General features: G+C 41.8%; 1 protein-coding gene across 1 annotated transcript in view; it reads right to left on the reverse strand.

Moving 5' to 3' along the window:
* SSRP1 (structure specific recognition protein 1) overlaps positions 1-21708 on the reverse strand; it is a 102860-nt gene that overhangs the window by 48182 nt on the left and 32970 nt on the right. The window contains exons 5-8 of the mRNA XM_089687584.1: positions 13783-14013; positions 12565-12668; positions 7925-8053; positions 3319-3540 (exon numbers count right to left, since the gene is read on the reverse strand). Coding sequence (XP_089543710.1) covers positions 3319-3540; positions 7925-8053; positions 12565-12668; positions 13783-14013 — 686 coding nt within the window. The remainder of the gene's footprint in view (positions 1-3318; positions 3541-7924; positions 8054-12564; positions 12669-13782; positions 14014-21708) is intronic.

Raw genomic sequence — 21708 nt, forward strand, 5'->3', positions numbered from 1 at the left:
ACCCCCCTTTACCATGTACTGCTGCTGGGAAGAAGCTGTGGGCAGAGCTGGGAAGCAGAATGTGCAGGGTCTGGAGGAGGACCAGAGGGCTGTAGTCAGCTGTTGGAGCCTGCTGAAAGTGGAGACCAGGGGAGGTGGAGATGAGGCAATGCTGTGGCACCAGACAAGAGCGGGATCTGCAGAAGTTCTGTTTTTCTCTCTGCTGCTGACTGATGAGACGAGGGGGGGGGGGGGGGTGACATAGATGAGCCTTTTCACAGCTGCGTGGAGAAGAGCAGGATCTGGCAGGAGTTCTGTCGCCCTCTCTGCTTCCGACTGCTGAGACAAGGTGGGGGTGGAGATGAGGGGAGTACCACAGCTGCAAGAGAGGTGCAAGGGAAATATAATATGGCCTGGCGGGCCGGAAAAAGTGTGTGTTGATTAGCAATGTTAATATTATTAATTAGTGTCCCAATTATTTGCTTAATCACCCCAATTTCTTACAAGAGATATCCTTAAGAAAAAGGTACATGGGTACATGGCCACAAACTGAGGGAGCTGGTCGTATGCAGTCATCACAATGAGCTGTAGAGGCCTGGAGTGAAACTGGCAGGACACTACCGCCTCAAATGAGGCCCAAAACCCTCATGCAAAAATCACAGGGAGCTGGCTGACCACTTCAATACCAGACACTTTCACCCCCTTCCTTTTTTGGCAGTATTTAATTACCACTGGGTTTATTATTTTTTGCTATGTAAGTGAAAATAATACCGAAAAGTTTGAAACCCCCCCCCCCCCACCTTTTTCTAAGTTTCAGTTATAAAATTGTACAAATCTTTCTTCATAAATTTAGGCCAAAATGTATTCTGCTGCATTCATTTGTGTGAATGTTACATTCTACAAACTATGGTATATACAGTACAGTACATTTGAAAATTGATCAGTCCATGTACTGACTGCCTATCTCAATTCTTGAGGCTCTAAAATGCCAGGACAGTACAAATACCCTCCAAATGACATCTTCTGTAAACAGTCCAAAGTATTTAGTTAAAGGCATGATGAGTTTAATGAAGTTGTAATTTTTGTCACAATTTTTTGGAAATGAACTAGAATTTTCCTTTTTATACTTTTTTTTTTTTTTTTTTAATTATTTCGACCAGAGCAGTGCAGTGTTACCATAATGACACTATACTACCCTAAGAAGTGATCAGGATTATCTTTTCCATTATGATTTCTTATAACAGTGATGATCATGGCTAATTGGCCGTTGTAATTGGCCACAGCTATCACATGGTACAGATGCACTGTGATTAGCCCTGTCTGTACCATGTGATCACTGTGACCAATCACAGAGATCATTACAAAACTACACAATGAATACCTATGAATGAAACTCATTCATTGTGTACAACTGTCATGGGATTGCTGTGATTGGTTACAGCAATCAAACGATACCGGGATCGGCTCAGTACAATAATTTGCGTTTCCTAGACCTTTGCAATATCGTGTGACATAAAAAATTGGAACTACCACCATTTTATTCTCTAGGGTGTCTGCTTTCAGAAAATATATAATATTTTTGTGTAATCTTCAGGCCTATAATGATTTTTTAAACGCGTGCAAAAAAAATGCAAAAACGACTGGCAGCGAAAGGGTAAAAGAGCGACTCGGGCCTTCTGTCCACTGAGTGTTTGAAGACCGGGATATCCTAAACGGCAACAGTAAGAAATCGATTGAGGCAGAAAACAGCAAAATCTATCACAGCCACTTTTCGTGGCAGGCCTCCTCTGGGTACTGCTGCACAAACCTATTGGGAGGTGTATACATTTTATCTGACCTCACACAGCACATCCCTAGGAAAGGACTCCATATTGGTGACCTTAAGTCCAGCAGTTGATGAAGGGTCTAACCTTAGCATAAAGATTAGGAGAGATTGACTGTTCAGCCTCCTGTAAGGAGTGCTCCGACCCCAAGGTTTCACTTGTCCATTTCTTCCTAGTTTATATCAGGAAACAATGCTGCCAACAGGAAAGAGTTGGACAAAGACTCTGCAGGGGACACCAATTGGGTCTATTAAGCCTCGACCATTACCTAGCCTCTATTGATGCAGTGTCCTTACCTGTTAGGTCTGCCATAGAGGCTGCGAAATTCCTCTCAAGTTAAAAAGGAGGAATTCATAGTAGGGGAGACACCCAAGGCCCTGAAGAAGTCACGTGGTAGCACGACGCAACGCATCAGACTAGAGCGTGGTGACGTCATTAAGCATGGACGGCAGTCACCATCTTTGGACTCCTTGAATGTACACCTTAACTGTGGGATTACACAGTACCAGGGGCAGACTGACAACTCATGGGGCCCCAGGCAATAGGGGATCATGGGGCCCGTGTCCTTGCCCAAACTCAAAAAAGCCTATGAAAAAGGTACCAGGGGCATCTCATGGGGCCCCCTACTGAACCGGGCCCTTGGGCATTGCCCAAGTTTCCAAATGGTCAGTCCACCCCTGCACAGTACATGTATTTGTACATGGGTCTGTGCCCGTTTTAAAGTGTGGGTAACCTTTTGGCATTGTGGATTTCCTTAGTAAATTAAAAAAATACTACACTATCGAAGTTCTCTCTTTGACTTCTTTAATATGAGCCACTGAAGATTCCCTTAAAGGTGTTTGACCATGTATTGATTGAATATGGTGGGAGCTGATCCTCCAGCCAGAGGGAGAAATCCATAATGGCTATTATGATTGATGCAATAAATAGAAATCTTAATCCATCATCCATGTCTTATTTAAACTGAATTGCAGCCAAATTATCCCCCCCTCTTCCTCAATAAAGCAGAACCTCTGTCCAGAAACCACAGCACTAATTTTCTTTTATGTCCCTTCTCATCTTTACATGCCAGGCTGTGTGAGCAACCATCTCTAAAGTAAGCAGAAATCCCATCTATGAAAGCAGTCACTCAATTCCCCAAGTAGATTTCAACCTCTCCTCCTGTGCTGGTGAGTTACCCAAGATTAGGTTACAGTTCACTTTGCCCTGAATGCTAGGACTATACGTCATTAGCAAAAAGTGAGTGGTCAGGTGACAGTTTAGACATAAATATCACCTTCTGGAGGTGTTTCTAAGTTAGTTGCATAGCTTCTATCATGAAGAGCACACCCACCCTCCAACTGCAATGTTCCAAGACTGGAAACTGGCACATGAAATAAGTCAATAGGGCAGCTTCCATTCATATCTGTTAAAACCTACAAATAGTATGAAGTTTTCACATAAATACAATATTTACAGTATGTTGCCAAGTTCAAATATTTATCATTAGATATGACACAGAATCCCAATCACTAACCTTTCAATACTGCTAAAAGTATACTGTGAGCCTTGTTTCGTCTCTATTTCAAAATCAAAGGATCGTGTTGTTGTGGTTCCACGGGCAAAATTTACACACTGCACCTCATCAAACCGGATATGAACTGGTGGTTTGTGGACATATATAAAACCTCGTTCAAGAGGATATAGCAGTCCTGAGCTGGCTTTGTAGGAACATGTGATGCACTGAGCACCAGAGTGCCTAAAAAAAAGAAAAAAATTACAATTACTGCATTTCACTGTAATTGCAAACACAAAGCATACATACAGTATAATTCTAATCAAATGACCCACAAATACAGCAGGTAAAAAAAGATCTTTTATTAAGGGTCACAAACAAATGTATACATGTAAATGTTTCAAAAGATCTGATTTTAACAAACAAGGTTGGGTTGTGGGATTAGGATCAAAAGGGCACATAGAAAACAACTGTTTCCTATGTGGCCCGATCAAAACACAACAGTGGTGATGTCCAGTGCCCTACAGAAAAATGCAAACATGATGCATTTTCCCGCTGTGCATCGCGAAAACAAAGTATTTTAGAACACAGCAAAGTGTGGAGCAAGAAAAACAGGCTACAGAAAAAATAAAACAAACATCCAGAAGAGAATCCAGAGAAAATAAAAGCACTACAACTAAAATACTATGTACCTCATGTTAATTTTAAATCCCTTCCTCCCCCCCACTTTAAATAGTTTGTTTGCACCAAGGTAGCCAGAACAAACCTTTTCCATTAAATATCGATGCAATCGCTGTGTGTGCTATAAAATACAGTAGTAGCATTAGCTACATACAGTAAGTGGTGCTACTTCCCGTCTACTGCCAAAAGTAAAGAATCAGGCTATCAATGAATGCTAGGCTTCCACTGACTGACCGAGGTGGAGAGGTAGGGAGATTACGTCACAATTTTCACTTCTGCTAATCAGAGGAAGTCTTGTATTAAATGATAAAAATACAAGGCTTCTCCTGCATGGTGAAGAAACACTCAGCCTGACATGCTTTAATTCCAGCAACACTTTTGTACTGCTGCCAGAACAATGCACCACTTACTGTAAGTAGCTAATATTGCTACAGTATATTACAGGACACATAGCATCTGCGTCATTATGTAATGAAACTAAAAGGAATTTTGACTTAACTGTAAATTCTATATTGTGGGGTATAGTATAGGACACAGACTGTGGGTTATAGCATAGTACTCAGATTTATTATAGGCATCCCCCTATAACCCCAATTCATGAGTCCTCAGTTTTGTAGCAAGCTATACAGAGTAACCCAGGAATAGAAGGGAGGGTGCCATGTACTATAATCCAAGATATGAGATTTACAGGTAGGTCAAAATACTTTTTTTCTTAATAGTACAGTACACAGGCTATAGACTCTGCGATGTTACCAAGCAATGAATGAGACGGATATGCAACAACTAGACAAATAAAAATGTGCCAACGGGCCCAACAATAGCAAGGGTCAACAGGCCCAACTTTGGAGTGCTGCTGCAAAAACTTTGTGACTGAAAGCTGCATCAGCAGAAGACTGGATGTCCATCTGCTAGAACTTTGAAACAGTAAGAAGAGAGGAACAGGTGGTAGCCTTACAAATCCTGAGCAACACAGGATTGATGTTGAAATGCCCAGGAACTCCCACCAATCTGGAGGAGTGAGCAAATAAAAGTGCAGGAGGAGCCTTGTCTTTCAGAGTGTAAGTGCTTGAGAGGAGTTGCTTTATCAATGTAGTGGTGGTGGATTTTGAAGCAAGATGTCTCTTGTGAGGTCTTGAGGGTGGGATGAATAGGATGTGGCTCTGAGGTAGTCTAATGGCTATGACCGCATCCAGGCAGTGAAAAGCAATCTTCTTTGGGTACTTGGCAATAGAGCAAAAAGTGGAGAGGACTAGGTCTTCATTAACAGACAAAGCTTAAACCTGTCCTCTTAAGGGCAAGTGTTGGACAAGTCTTGATTGTAGGAAGGCCAGAATGCGAGGCACAGAGTAATCCCTAGGATTGAAGTACATGTGTTCACAACAGGCAACAAAATGATCTCCAGGTATAATATATCTTTCTTAAAGTAGTTTTTTTCCCAAGTGGAATGAGACTCAGGACCCCTCTCAAGACCTGGGTTTCAGTAGCCATGCCATTAAAGCCAGTAACTGAGAATGATGACGAAATAGGGGGCCCCGAGACAACAAATCTGGCCTGTTGGGAAGAGCCCAGGGGCCGTCCTCTTGCAGTCCGAGTATATCTGCATACCAGGTTCCTTTGGGCCAGTTTGGAGCAATGAAATCCACCAGGTTCTTCTCTTGCTCTATTTTGTGAGGCAAAATTTGCACTGGAGGAAAGGCATAAATTAGCCTAAACGGAGTACAGGAAATAATCAGAACATCCGATGCCAGTGTTAGATGATCCTTGGTCTTGGGCACAAACAGCGGTAACATTGTGGTTGAATCTGGAGGCCAGGATATCCAAGTCCAGCGTCCCACATCTCCTGACAGATTAAGGTGAAGAGCCCATTCGCCTTGGTCCAGACAGTGATGACAGACTTAAATCTATCTTCTAATTTTTCACTCCTGGGATGTGGACTGCAGAGATAGCTGGGCAGCATTTCTCCATCCATGAGATGTTATGATTTGCTTTCATCAAGGTCACCATGAGACCCAGTATTCGCATGGAGAATCTAAATTCCAAAGCATAAGAACTAAGACTAAGCAGCTTGTTTTCTGGAAGGAAGGCTTTTGCTTGGGCAGTGTCCAAAAGGGAGAGGAGTCCTTCAGAAGGCCATCTAGATAACCTGTGACCTGGATGCCCTGAGTTCATAAGAGAAAAAAAAAATGCATGTACCATTCTAATAATCAGAGCACAAGATAGGCCAAAATGCAGTGTAACAAACTGGAAGAAATTGTCTCTGACTGCAAAGTGCAGAAAGCGCTGAAGGAGTGGATAGATGGAAATCCTTTGGATGTGTATGGATGCCAAGTTTTCCCCTTGTTTCAGTGGGCAATATTTGACCGGGCAGATTCAATGCAAAATTTTGGAATTTTTAGGCATTTGTTTAGAAATTTTAAATCAAGGATAGGACAAAGATTAGGAATAGAGTCCTCTGAACCTGCCCTGTAGAAGTACTGGAAAAACTACTCTCTGGGTAAGGAGCCGATTTAGTGTGCGCTGCAAAGTTGACTGTACTTTTGCAGATTTGGGTTTGTTTGAAGGAAGAAAGGTGTACCTTCATTGGGAAGAAGGCTTGGGGGAAAACTTGTGTTCCCAATCTTGCGCCAAGGGGCTGAGATTTGGCTTAGAGGGGGGGTGAGGATGGGAGTCTACCGTTGTGAAAGAAGAATACATCTTGAAAGTGATTTTAAAGCTTCAGTATTTTTTTTTTTTAAATTTAAAAAACATGTTATGCAATGGTTTAGCACAGAGCAGCCCCGATCCTGTTCTTCTCAAGGTGCCTGGCATCAAGAACCCAGGCAGTGTTTTTCCTTCATGCATAGAATGCATGAAGGTTTAAAAAAAAAAAAAAAAAAAAAAAAAAAACCTTCTGCCTTTACAACCACTTTAATTAATTTGTCAAGTGCCTCACCATCTGTGCAAGGCATATTTCACAGGCGGCTCAGCTGACCAAGTTTTGAGCCTCAAGATTCTGCACATGTGAATAGAAATAAGAGCCATTCTGGAGAACGGAGTCATAACTTGTTCTACGGCATTAAAACAAAAGAGCAAGGCAAACTGACCAGTTAGTTACACTCCTGGTGGGGTATGCTTCCCTGAAGAGATGGGTTTTTAGGGTGCGCCTGAAGGTGAGGGTAGGTGACAGTCTGATGGATTGGGGTAGGGAGTTCCAGAGGATGGGGGAAGTCCTGGAGAAGTCCTGCAGTCGGGCGTGGGAGGAGACTAGGGAGCTGGAGAGTAGGAAGTCCTGTGAGGAGCGAAGGGCACGGGTAGGGTGGTATTTGGGTATCAGGTCGGTTAGGTAGTTTGGGGCAGCGTTGTGAATGGCTTTGTATGTCAGAGTTAGTAGTTTGAATTTAATGCGTTGGGCAATCGGGAGCCAGTGAAGGGATTGGCAGAGGGGGGTGGCAGAAGTGGAGCGGTTGGTGAGGTGGATGAGTCTAGCCGCTGAGTTCAGGATAGACTGGAGTGGGGATAGCATTTTTTTGGGTAGGCCAGTGAGAAGGGAGTTAATGAGGGAGTGTACGAGTTGTTTAGTAGTGTCTGGGGTGAGGAACGTACGTATCTTGAAGATGTTGCGAAGGTGGAGCCTGCATGACTTTGATAGTGATTGGACATGAGGTTGGAAGAAAAGGTTCAAGTGCAGGGTGACACCCAGGATTTTGGCGTGTGGGGTGGGATTGATGGTGGCGTTGCTAGTCGTGATGGAGAGGATGGGGGGGAAACTAGGAGCTCGGTTTTGGACAGGTTTAACTTGAGGAAAAGGAGCAACATCCAGTCTGATATGTCGTTCAGGAGGTGGGCGATGCGGGAGGAGAGTGAGGGGGTGAGTTGAGGGGTGGAGAGGTAAATTTGTGTGTCGTCGGCATAGAGGTGATACTTTAATATCAATAGTTGATAACACTCCATTTTCAGAATAACTCACCCTTGAAAATTTCCAGGTACAGTGATCTTTCGGTTCACCAGTGCCTTCATGACACGACTAACCATCTCATACAGACAACCAGACATGTTCTTCTTCAACTTTCCTTCAAAACGCTTCTCAACTTCCTCCCTGGAGGTCAAAAATAATTTAAATTAGGCACGAAAAAAATGTATATGTAGTGGCTGCATTAGATTTATTTTAGGTTTTTTTTCTGTGCTCACCTGGTGATCTGACCAGTAACACCCCTCCCCACAATTTATCTATATGACCTAATAAATATTTTCTATATAAGGAGTTATATGTTGGATGTTTTCTTGTGGGTGTCATAAAATCCCAACAGTTGGTTCTGACATGTCATAGATTACATTCAAGTCACACCTGATGCATTTAAAAAAAAAAACAAAATCTAGGACAAGAGGTATCTTTAAACTGTTGCACATACTAGATACTGTACTGTTAGTAAACAAGCTAAAACTCCATGTGTTTATTTTTTTTTTTCTTGAAAAGGATATGGATGGTCAGAACCTCATGTTATTACAGACTCCCAATTTTAGAGACTTGCATGTATTTCCTGTCCTGATAACAACTGCCTTCATGTCAGAAAGGGAGCCTCAATCTCAACCCTAATTGTTAGCAAGTGGCAACAGTAATGTGACCATTATGTGTTGCAGAAAGACCTATTAAATGTTTGATTTTTCCCTCTTTCTGTCCCAACAGTAACTAAAACCAAAGAAGCAAGGGTAAATCTTACTCATATAGGAAGACATTGATGAAAAAAAAACAAAACAAAAAAACAACCAAACAACCACACACAAAAACCTAGTGGATTTTCTAATTCTATGCCACGCATACTAAAGCACAAATTTTATACTTTCTGTACATAAAGTTTCTTGATGTTCATTAAAATTGTATTAAACCTTATATAGCAGCCCACCAATTCTTAGATGTGGTGACTGCCTGGGTTTCCCTTTTTAGGCTTTCTTCTATTTTCACCTGGTGATCCAGCCAGTAGGTCTTTTTCAAAAGAATAAGCGGTCTTGCAGATTGTATCAGTTACAGGGAAAAGACAAACCATTTACCACTGACAGAGGTGTTTATAATGATCAGCTTTTATGTGAAACCTTTATTCCCAAAAGGAAAAAAAAAGTTTGCTGTAACGGATTATAAAGTATTAGCTAAGAGTTTGGCTTCAATTTGTTAGTGTATTTAAATCTGCTAGTAAATCTAACATTCCCCAGGCTGTCCAAAGGTGCCCCGAGCTACTTCATCCAGAGTGGGGCCACTCTAATACAGGAGGTGTGTTACCGGCCAGATCACCAGGTGAAAACAAAGGGGAAAAAAGCCTAAAGCAAAAAATAACGCAGCCACCACATTAATGATTGGTAAGCCGCAATAATCACCATTTTTGGTTTTGGGTTTAATACCACTTAAAAGGGACTCAGGATGCTCAGGCATTTTTTCTTATTATTTTCATCTGGTAATCTGGCCAGTAAGAACTCATTCACGGGCAGAAAAAAAAAAGCTGTGTTTAGATGCATACAGCAGATAGTTTTGTATGCATCTAAACTAGGGTTGCACTGAAACTGAGCATTTGCACTAATGCAAATGCTCAGATACCTAAAACCGATATCTTTGTAGTGCAATTGGAACCCATACACAAAACAAATGGAATAAAATCGCACTGCAAAGAATTGCATGTGATTTGAATAGGAATGTGGTGCAATCTTTCTGAATCTTATGCGTTTTCCCTGCTGGTCCGACGTGATTTGAGTCGTACAAAATTAATGGTTCAAAATCGCACCACACCTGCACGAAAACTGCATGTGATTCAGACAGGCATCGCACCGCATTTCTTTTCAAATGCCATGTGATTCTTTGCAGTGCAATTTGAGCACATCCATTTTGCTCAAATCGCACCGCAAAGGTATCAGTAATTAGTATCAGAACGTACTTGAGTACAAGTATCGGTACTTTTGATCACCAATAAAAAAACATAAGGAAAAAAAAAAACGTATTGGTGCAACCTTTGTCTACACACAGCACTAGACTAATCAATGAGCCCAGACACACAGCTGTGTCTACATACAAAAATTGGCTGCATTTAGTGGTGCACAAAAAAAGTAGGACACAGCTGAGCCCCAAGTCTTATTTTTCAACTTTAACAAACCAAGCTAACAAAGTAACAGCCCTTATTGATATAGGTAAAACCTTTATCAAAAAGGAAAGAAACCGGGCAGAGCTTGGCAGGCTGATGTCATTACGCATGCCAAAGGACAGCATTCTGTAGCATATGCGGTTTTATTTCTTTCATTATTCCAAGTACCCAGTGTTTTGGATCTATTAAATTTTAATTTACACTGGTTTATGTAACGTACATGTAAGATTTGAGCAGCTGAGATGTGATCTGTAGAAATATGACAATGTAGGTTTAGCTTCAGCCCATGTTATAATAATATAAGATGTGCTCAGAATTAAGTCAGAGACATATGGTCACCAATTAGCATCTGAAGGGACAGAGCATCCTCTAGGCTGGAGGTGACACGTAGATGTCAATAAGACTTGTCACCTTCTGGAAATCTGGAAGGAAAAGGCTCTAGACAGTTCGGCTTCATGACACAGCGGGAGACAAGAGGTGGTTCTGATGTATCTGGGAGCCTTGACGTATATACACAGATCAAAGGAATATATTTAATCTGTCATAAAAGCTAAATTCTTAGTTGCAGAGAGATGAAAATACTTCCTTCTGATTGGACACACTGTAGGCTACATCTGCATGTAAAACTGTATTTGTAGCCTATGTAGAATCCCAGAGAAATGCAGAAACCGGGTATATGGCGCCTGATTGCGACAGCTGAACAGTGACTGGTACTGTCGCGATCAGACTGATGCGATGGTGTCGGAAATTCAATCTCTGACTTGGTGATTCAAACCAATCCTGGTCCAATCGACTTTGGGCATTTCAGTACCCAGAATGTCCGGTGGCCAGGTACTGGAACACCCCCCAGAGTTGATTGGCCAAGATCTAATGTCCAGCCTACGTCCATATTCCCATAAATTGAGGACCTGAGATATGGAAGGTGTGATGCGTATGGAGCCAGTTCTATTGACTGGCGGATTACAGACTTTCTCTGACTTGCTCCAGTCGCAGGATAACGCTTGGTAAAAGTTTTATTTCTGTTTTTATTCCCTTTTATTTTATAGTCAATAGCCAATTGTGTGTCTTCTTGTATTTTTTGTATTTTCTGTAACTTTTTATACTTTGTACATATTTTATGCACTGCCCACTTTCAGGATATTAAATCATAAAATGAATAAGTGACTTCTGGGTACTTAAGCTCGGGCTCATATCTCCGGAGAGATTGTATTGTATTGCAGTGTCTTTATATGCTTGGTCAAGTTCATTGCCAATCTGTATGCAATTGCACTGCGTGTTGGCAGATTGCATGCAGATTGTAAAGGGAACAGAACTGCCAGACGGAGATCTGTGTGTGTGTGGTGGCCCAGCAGACCAGTCTGCGGATAAACCTGTTGGGTGGTGGCAAGCTACCGTTTGTGGTGTGTCTGGTGTGAGGGTGTGTGGACAGTGGAAGAGTGATTAACACCGGGGTTCTAGCTTGTAGGATAGCTGGAGGAATCCTAGAAGGGTGTGCTGATTGCTATACTGCTCCTCAACCCTTAGTGTGCACCAGATTGTATATAAGATTCATATCTGCCTGTGTGTGTGGTCAGCAAGCTGGATTGGAGTGGAGTCTCCCTCTAGTGGTGGCCAGAGGTAATGCGGGCTGTGAAAGTATATCACGGCCGGTCTTATATATGTATATATATTCAGATTACACCCCCCTTATTCCCTCTTACACCAAGTCACAGCCGCACGTGCGCACCTCGGTTAGCTAGTCGCTGTGGGCGTGTGGGTGGGATCCGTGACAGTTTACACTGAGTTTTGTCCTATCCTTGCTTATGAATTGTGCAGGACATTACAGAAGAGGCATAAGTTTTACTGTACTAGCGCAAGTGTTTACCCTCATGGTGGACATTACATTGGATCCACAGGCTTCCATGCACACTTTTGACATTTGATCATGAGGTCTTACGTTTCTGGTAGGAGGCGTGCATTCTAGTGGTGGAAACACTGAAGTGGCCATGTGTGATCAATCTTCATTGGACCTTTTTTATGCCATATCATATTCACATCTTGTGCAACATTAAGTTTGGTTTGATGGTCTACATCATTACAGTTCACTGTGTAATATTTTAGTCTTTTCATTGGTTTTGCACTGTTCTCACCTATACTCTAGCCTTACAGCAGCACATCAGACATAGCCCACCCACTACTGCTTCTGATTACTGAATTACATTGATTGTGTCATCAGGGGGCTAGCTCTCAGAAACTGAACTGTTACGCCACAGAGACATGGGTAGCTTCAGACTGCTTTCTGTATGTGATTTATCATTCAGAACAGACTTGTTATATACTGTCTAAAGGATAACCTTGCCAGAGTCTAGGTCCATTTTAAGGTCTGGAACAGTAAGGGTTCTTTTGAGAAAAATGAAAGACGAATATACCAGAGAGGAATAAGACAAGGATAAAATGAGAGTAGAGAATACCAAGAGATGTAAGCATTTGGAATAGCATTGCTTACTCGCTCATGTTGAGGGTCAAACTAATGTCTTCATCTTTGGAGAAAAGCAGGATTAGAAAGTGGTAACGAGTTTGCCCTTGTTTAATGGGAGGATCCAGACTTATCTGCAGGAGGAAAAATAGATGAATTGATAATAATCAATAAATTTCAATCTACATGAGCGTGCTACCATTTTTAAATGAACACCACCACAATAAACATTGTAAAAATGGTGGAGACCATCTAAAATCCCTCCCTGCCCTACTTAGCCAACAGAGATCAAAGCTGGAAAAATTTTGCAGTTGCAAAAACAACCATGGCTCTTGGAATTTAAAAAGTAGCAGGGCAGAAAAAAATCCAAGAGCCTGGCAGATTTAAGAACCAATTGTATGAAGAAGATCTCTTACACTGGCAAATGAGGAGAGGTAACACAAAATGTGGTTGTTGTGCGTCTTTACCATCTCCATAAACTGCAAATGCAGTGGACAGGCGTGTACATGTGCTGCAGCTGATGCCTTGCTTCATGCCAAAAATTGATCCCCATTCAACTGAATGGACCCTCCCCAGAACCACTGTAAAACACGTGGTTGCCACATGGAATTCATGGGGTTAAAGTAGGTAGCGAGGAGACAACATGACAACATATCGCCTATCAAATATCTCTAAAAAGTTGATAGCTTTTAAAAGGCATGGCAGTGAAAGTTGCATCTGCCTGTACAAATAAAAAACAAAAAAAAAAAAACTATAAAAATACACTGAATTTAATGCAGTCATATTAAAATAATTTTCTTATCAAAATAGTTAAGGTACGCTCTGTCTCGAGATCATCCTCTTAACTACCTGTTCAGCACCACTCAAACTGGAAGATGTCAGGACAGCATTAGAAGCCAATGAGGCTCTGATGAAAGCACATATGCCAACAAGCAACATGCTGACTGGAGGACAGCAGAGGGATGACTGCCCAGTCACAGCCATAGCTGCAGTACAGTAGAGAATGACCTGGTCACTAACCTGTCTGTGCTGTATGGAAGATCTTAGCACTGGCTACACAAATTTAAACATCCCTTGGCAAGTGTGTGTTTTTTTTATTCAATTATCTAGTTGGTGATTTTTACCTTACAGTTCAGCTATAAAGAATAAATATAGGGTTTTAAAAGTCTTCGGTTTGCCCAGAGTTGTTCTTTAGTTTTTACAAAAATTTACAATAATTTCTTTATTTGTATTATCAATGCATCTTACCACAAAGAACATCTGTCTTTGGTCTTTGTGCGGAAGAAGGAAGAGACGTAGAACTGTTGTGTATGGAATTTTATAGTCAAATGTTTTTCCATGCAGATGCAGAAAGGTGGGGTAGATTCGGATGTCATAACGACCACGTGGAGTAAGGCACTGCAGTTCTCGGAATATACAAACTGCATCACCTGTCGCTTGAATCACATCTGCCTTGGACAACACATTCTGAGCGAATGCCTTAAACAAAAAGAATGATTAAAGACTTCAGAAAATGTTTTATCTGCATAACATCTTGTAGATCTACATGGAAGTCATACCAAAAATGACTATAGCTGTATCTTTTTTTTTTTTAAACCTAACGGAATCCCCCATCGGCATATCTGAGGTGGATGAAGGAATCCTCTGCAATTGTATTCTGACAGCAGCTGTCAGAATACATTAATCAGCGCTGATGAAACAAAAATTTTCCAACATTATAATTTAAAAAAAAAAAAAAAACACTCCAAAAAATCTTTAGTACTCTTTTAGCAATCAGGTGACCATTGTCTCAGTCTTCCACTGTGTTCTTATCCAAAACTGGGTGGGAAGAAGGGGTGTTGTTAAAAACCAAAAACAAAACAAAACTAACAAAAAAGTAACCATTGTTTAGGATAGGACCACAATGCAGACAATGTTGCTGGGTATATGAGTGGACAGGCTCCACATAAGAACTCTGCAGATATCTTCACAGGCATATTAAAGCATTGTTACCCATAAGCAAAATAGTATCCTGGGACTGCTGTATCTGGCAGGATATGAAATAAGAAAATTAGAGGAATGTGATGAATAAGTGGTCCCTAAACCGGAAGTGTTTCTGGTGACTACCCTTCCTCTAAAACCACTTTTGTCTACTCTGCAGAATCACGATGGTGAGAATTCCAGTGATCCACATAGCACCAAACTGGCCCTAGCAGATGTGGTTTTCTGACCTGATAAATCTTGTCTATAGATCTACCAAACTGACCACATCTCCTATCACAAGGTCTGAGTTACCAGTCTGTTTCATAGTCACTAACTTTAACGAAATGGCTGTTGAAGACCAGGGGTCTCTCCTTTTTGGTAATACCTAGGGTTGCACTGATGTCAATACCGAGCATTTGTACGAGTATCAGTACTCGTGCAAATGCTCTGATACTAAAAAATGATACCTTTAGGTTTGGTTCTTTCAGCTGTTAGCGGAATTCCCCCACTGACAGGTGAAATGTCAACAATAGAATGCCAGCAATTATGTGTTAAGGAGGGGACCACCTGTCCTTAACATCCAATGACATTTCAGCTGTCAGCGGGATTCCCCTGCTGACAGCTGAAATGTAAAAAAAAAGAATGCTGGCAATAGTTTTCCTCGATCCTTTGAACCTCTGGTAGCTCCTGTCCTATGTGAGGCAGAGAGCACTGTAATGACCTGCCACGATGCAGACAGCCTGCAGCTCCCTCCTCTCTCTGCTCCTCTTTGTAAGGTTGTGGTCCTCGTAGGCGTCAGCTCTAAAAGGCAAGTGTTTGAACTTTATCGTGTAAAAAAAAAAATGGATCTGATCTTACACAATAAGGTAGTGTTCAGAACAGTCTGTCTTCCTGAGGTGGTATCGGCCTTCCCCCATAAATGAAAATTGTTCTGTTTCACTCCATCTCCAGTACAATGTAAATAAATTTCCCTACACTGCCTAGATGTAGTTTGTGCTATGCGGATTTATTGCTTAATCACTGCTTCCATTAGAAAGAATGATTCTCTTTGCCACTACTTTTAGTTGACGTAAAGGGGAACCAGCTTCGCAATCCACCATTTCTTAGCTGACGTAAAGGGGAACCAGCTTCGCAATCCACCATTTCTATGTGGCATAGACAGATCAGGTAACTGCTTTGAGCTTAAGATTCTGCAGGCAGTTCTTTGTCACTTTTTTTTTTTTTTTATGTGCAGAGGTTGTTGAGCAGTGGCATCAAATAACTTGCTCCACCCACCCGCCTAGCTATCCAACAACAGAAATCAACCAAGAGGGTTTTTTTAGTGCGAATGTCTTGCCCCCTCTCCTCCTCAGCCTTCACAGATCCTGCATAACACCCCCACCTCCTCCTCTTAAGCTGCCAGACAGAAATCTGTTGTGCTGTCTCCCGATCTCTGCTGTCTAGTTTACACAGAGCCCAGAGATGCCGCTTGCTATGTAGGGAAAAAGAGAGAGTGGGAACAGTCAGCTTGTGCTGTGAATGACTGAAGCTGGAGAAAAGGACTTTCATTTACAAAAACACAATCTTACAATAGCACACAGTGGTTACTACACTTGTATGAGAAAACCAATAGTACCTGGCTTGTATTATCAGATTGTGTTTTTGTAAATTAAAGCCCTTTTCTTCTGCTGGGATCATGCACAACAGGTCATTAAAGCCAGAGATCAAGAAACAGTGTGGTATCCCTTGTGACAGAGAATCCGGATGATCAGCGAGGACCCACAGGGAGCCCACCAAGTCCTGGATGAGATACAAAAGCCACAACCTCCTGGGCCAGTACAGTGCAGTGAGAATCACTGGGATGCCCTCTACCTCGATCCTGCAGAGCAGCCAGTGAAGAAACTTCAGGGAAGGAAAGGCGTAGACCAGGTTGAACTGTCACCAGAGCATCTGGAGGATCCCTAGGAACTAGAAACAAAACCTCTTGGTTCAATAATGAATCTGGAAGCCAGGAGGTCTGTGTCTGGCATCTCATAACTGTGACAAAGGTCTAGAAAACAGCAAGGCAAAGAGACTATTCTCTGAAGTCCAAAAGCAGATGAATACGTCCACCTACCAAATTTCCATGCCTGGCATGTGCACGGCAGACAAGGCAGGAAGAAGGATTTTCCAATGCAGAAATCAGATCTGCCTCTCCATAGTCTGCAAGACTTCCAATTTCTTCTCGATGGTCAATGTAAGCCATCACTATAGCACAGTCTGACTGAATCCTGGTTGGGGACTTCATAGACAAGAGGTCCAGTGGTGAAAGAAAAACAAAACCGACAGATTCCAGTATGTTGCCCAGGACACAAACATCCTCCGACAACAAAGACCCTTGTACCAAAGAGTATCTAGAAGTCCTCTCCACTCTGATAGGTTGGCATCTGTGGTGAGCACGTTTCAAACCATTGAAAGGAAGGGTATTTTGAGCCAGAGTCAACTATTCAAGATTGAGTCAAGGTTGCTCAATATCCCACTGTTGAAGCAGGGAAATTTACAGGTCTAGGTAATACCCAAAGTTAGTGGACACGCCTCAGTAAAGATAATATAATATAACCTTTTTGTGATATATTAAAATAAAATTAAACCATAAAGTGTCCAATAAAGATCTCAAAAATCCCAAAAGGTGTCCAAAAAGTCCAAACAGTGTCCAAAAAGTCCCAAATTTCAAACTTTTTCATCCAATGAGAAGGATTGACTCTTATTTCATCCAGTAAGAACCTCAAAATAAATAAATAAATAAATACTCTAGTGCATTACCTTTATACAAAGGAATAATCACTTATTATTTCTTTGTATAAAGGTAATGCACTAGAGTATTTATTTATTTATTTATTTTGAGGTTCTTACTGGATGAAATAAGAGTCAATCCTTCTCACTGGATGAAAAAGTTTAGAAATTTGGGACTTTTTGGACACCTTTGGGATTTTTGAGATCTTTATTGGACACTTTATGGTTTAATTTTATTTTAATATATCACAAAAAGGTTATATTATATTATTGCACTTTCTAGGGAGAAAGTATGACTTTTTGAGGGGGTTTGTAGTGGAGGAGGTTATATATTTATTAGGCCTCAGTAAAGGACAACACTGAGAAAAAAAATTTACATACTCCCAGCAAAAAGACAGGGAGTGTAGCAGCAACGGAGAGAAGGGAACATGCAAGAGACATTTCAGAGCTCCACAGAGACCATAAGTTCTAGGGAGAAGTAATGACCAACCTGGCAGATGCCTTGCAGGATTTAGTACCTAAAGGAAGGCGGTGAGACCCTCTAGCTCCCATATACAGTGGATATAAAAAGTTTACAAGCCCCTGTTAAAATGTCAGGTTTATGTGATATAAAAAAATTAGACCAAGATAAATCATTTCAGAACTTTTTCCACCTTTAACATAACCTATAAACTGTACAACTCAGTTGAACAACAAACAAATCTTTTTGGTGGAGGGAAGTAAAAATAAAATAATAATGTTGCATAAGTGTGCACACCCTTAAACTAATACTTTGGTGAAGCACCTTTTGATGTGATTCCAGCACTCACTCTTTTTGGGTATGAGTCTATCAGCATGGCACATCTTGACTTGGCAATATTTGCCCACTCTTCCCTGCAAAAACACTTCAAATCTGTAAGATTGCAAGGGCATCTCCTGTGCACAGCCCTCTTCAGATCACCCCACAGATTTTCTATCGGATTCAGGTCTGGGCTCTGGCTTCTTAATCTTCTTCTGGTGAAACCATTTCTTTGTTGATTTGGATGTATGGTTTGGGTTTTTGTCATGCTGAAAGATCAAGTTCCCCTTTATGTTCAGCTTTCTAGCAGAAGTCTTAAGGTTTTGTGCCAATATTGACTGGTATTTGGAACTGTCCATAATTCCCTCTACCTTGACTAAGGCCTCAGTTCCAGCTGAAGAAAAACAGCCCCAAAGCATGATGCTGCCATCACCATGCATCTCTGTGGGTATGGTGTTCTTTTGATGATGTGCAGTGTTGTATTTGCACCAAATATACTGTATCTTTTGGAATTATGGCCAAAAGATTCAACCTTGGTTTCATCAGACCATAACACATTTTCCCACATGCTTTTAGGAGACTTCAGATGTGTTTTTGCAAAATGTATCCGGGCTTGGATGTTTTTATTCATAAGAAAAGACTTCCGTCTTGCCACTCTACCCCATAGCCCAGACATATGAAGAACACGGGAGATTGTTGTCACAAGTAATACACAGCCAGTACTTGCCAGATATTTCTGCAGCTCCTTTAATGTTCCTGTATGCCTCTTGGCAGCCTCCCAAAACGAGTTTTCTTCTCGTCTTTTCATCAATTTTGAAGGGACGTCCAGTTCTTGGTAATGTTAGTTGCGCGATATTTTCTCCACTTGATGACTGTCTTCACTGTATTCCTTGGTATATCTAATGCCCTGGAAATTTTTTTTACCCTTCTCTTGACTGATACCTATTAACAATGAGATCCCTCTGATGCTTTGGAAGCTCTCTGTGGACTATGGCTTTTGCTGTAGGATGTGACTAAGAATATGTTAGGAAGGATCTACAAGAACAGCTGAACTTTATTTGGGGTTAATCAGAGGCACTTTAAAATGATAGCAGGTGTGTACTGACTCCTATTTAACATGATTTTGAATGTAATTGCTTAATTCTGAACATCCCCAGTTATAAGAGGGTGTGCACACTTATGCAGCCACATTATTTTAGTTATTTAAGTGTACCCCCCCCCCCCCAAAAGTATTTATGTTTGTTTTTCAATTGTGTTGTACAGTTTTATAGGTCACATTAAATGTGGAAATAGTTCTGAAATTATTTATCTTTGTTTCATTTTTTTACATCACAGAAACCTGACATTTTAACAGGGGTGTGTAGACTTTTTTTATCCAGTATAGAATGGATGCTCCCCTAGTCATAATTGAAGGGGAGAGAAGCTGTGTCAGAAGAGAGTGAAAATCCCCCAATCCAGTGGAGACAGAGACCGGAATTTCAACCTGTGGCATTTGGATACAATATTTGAGACAAAAACAGAATCATGGCCTCAACCAGCAAGGTTAACTCACATCCCAACTGGAGTGCAGAAGGAGCTGACCAAGTAAGACTGGATCATCTGAGGCCTATATACAAAGAAGGGGTAAACGTCGTGACCAGGACACTGTAGGCCATCATACAAAAGCATGTGCAGTCACCAAAGGAGACTTGCATACCAACTGCAGAGAACAAGGTGTTAATGGCCGGCTGTGGCTAGGCCGTCAAACAAACAGTATAACAGTGAGATAGAAATTGTAAGGGCTGCCCACAGGCCAGCAGCAGAGTGGGAGACATTAAAGTTAGTTTGTGACCAAGGCACTTTAGGCCATCATACAAATAGAATGTAAGAGACTGTAAGCAGAATGGGTTACTGTTTTGTGACTAGGTCAACTTAGGCACAAACAGTGTGCGCAAGTGAGGCATAACAAGTTAGCATGACTCACAGACCAACTGTGAACCAGAAGATAAAGGCCAACCATGACTAGTCATCACCACTGGCTGCAAACAGTAATAGACCTTGTTCATGCCAAAACTGATGGAAACTAACATGCAGATTTCACTTGCAGAGACATCAGTTTACATCAGTTTTCATGCGAAAAAAAAATCTGCAAGTGACACTAGTGTTGTGGTGTGAACAGGGCACATAGAGAACAATTGATTTCATTGTGCCCTTGGAAACGTGTGCAGAAAAACTGAGGTCTCCACACCATGGTGTAAACAAGCCCTAACAGTGGCACAAAACCAACAAGGATAATTCACAGACCAACTGCACAGTAGCAGAGATTAATGGCTGAGCATTACAAGGTCACCATAAGCCACTATACAAATGGAATACAAGTGAGACAGAACCAACACAGGCCACTCACAGAACAATTGCAGAGTGGTAGGGTTTAATGGTCATGCGGGTATAGGTCATCATAGGCTGCTGTACAAAAAGTTCAGCGAGATATTACCAACAAAATTACTCACAAACCCCTGAAGAACAGGAGGGTTTAATTGGCCATGCATGATTAGGTCACCACATGCTGCTGTACGCTATAAAGCAAGACATTACGAAGAAGGGTTATTCACAGACCACTGCAGAACTGGAGGGCCTAATGCCCACCTGGGGGTAGTTCCATCATAGGCCGCCTTACAAAAACAGTATACAGTGAAACATTACCAACAAGGGTTACCCACAGACCCCTGCAGAGCAAGAAAGGTAATGGTCATCAGTGACCAGGTCACCATAGGCCACTATACAAACAGTACAAAAGAAATTACTAACAACGGTACTTGCAGACCCTCTGCAGAGAACAGGGCAGTTGCCAGGGTAGATGTCTAGGCAAAGAGCAAGAGGGGGCTTAGTATATGCATGCCAGAAAGAGTTGAGGTCCCTGCAAGGATGGGGATACCACCCGCGTGAGCTGTAGTCCATAAAAAGCACATGCAACACGTGCTCAGGTGCAAAAAAGTGCAATGTGTTTCAGAACACAGGGGTAAAAGAAGGGGGGTGAAATAGGGGAGATGCCTTAGCTACTCATCAGTGGTGGTCCCCGTGTAAGATATCTAGCGTAACCTAAACACATGTACTCCTGAGGAAGATCAGTCGAAGCACATTGAGTCTACATGTGGATCATATTGGACCCCAATATCTGTGTATATGTATGTAAGTAGCTAGGAACAACAGCAACTCAGCCACAAAATTGTAGGCTAATGACAGAGCAGAGTGCGCAGAAGTCGCCAACTGCCTACAGTCAATAGCTGAAGACCTCCAAACTTCATGTGACCTTTAGATGACCACAACAAAGCTTCATGGAAAGGGTTTCCACGGCTAAGCAGCTGTATCCAAGCCTTACATCACCAAGTGCAAAACAAAAGCGTGGGATGCAGTGGTGTAAAGCACGCCGCCACTGGACTCTAGAGCAGTGGAGATGTGTTCTCTGGAGCGATGAATCACACTTCTCTGTCTGGCATTACAATGGACATGTCTTGGTTTGGCACTTGCCAGAACGGTATTTGCCTGACTGCATTGTGTCAAGTGTAAAGTTTGGTGGAGGGGTGATTATGGTGTGGGGTTGTTTTTCAGGGGTTGGGCTTGGCCTCTTAGCTAAGGGAACTCTTAAGGTGTCAGCCTACCAAGACATTTTGAACAATTTCATGCTCCCATCTTTGTGGGATCAG

The sequence above is a fragment of the Staurois parvus genome, unplaced genomic scaffold (genome assembly GCF_062004578.1).
Source record: "Staurois parvus isolate SC_StPar_1 unplaced genomic scaffold, SC_StPar_1.0 ptg000430l, whole genome shotgun sequence".
NCBI lineage: Eukaryota > Metazoa > Chordata > Amphibia > Anura > Ranidae > Staurois > Staurois parvus.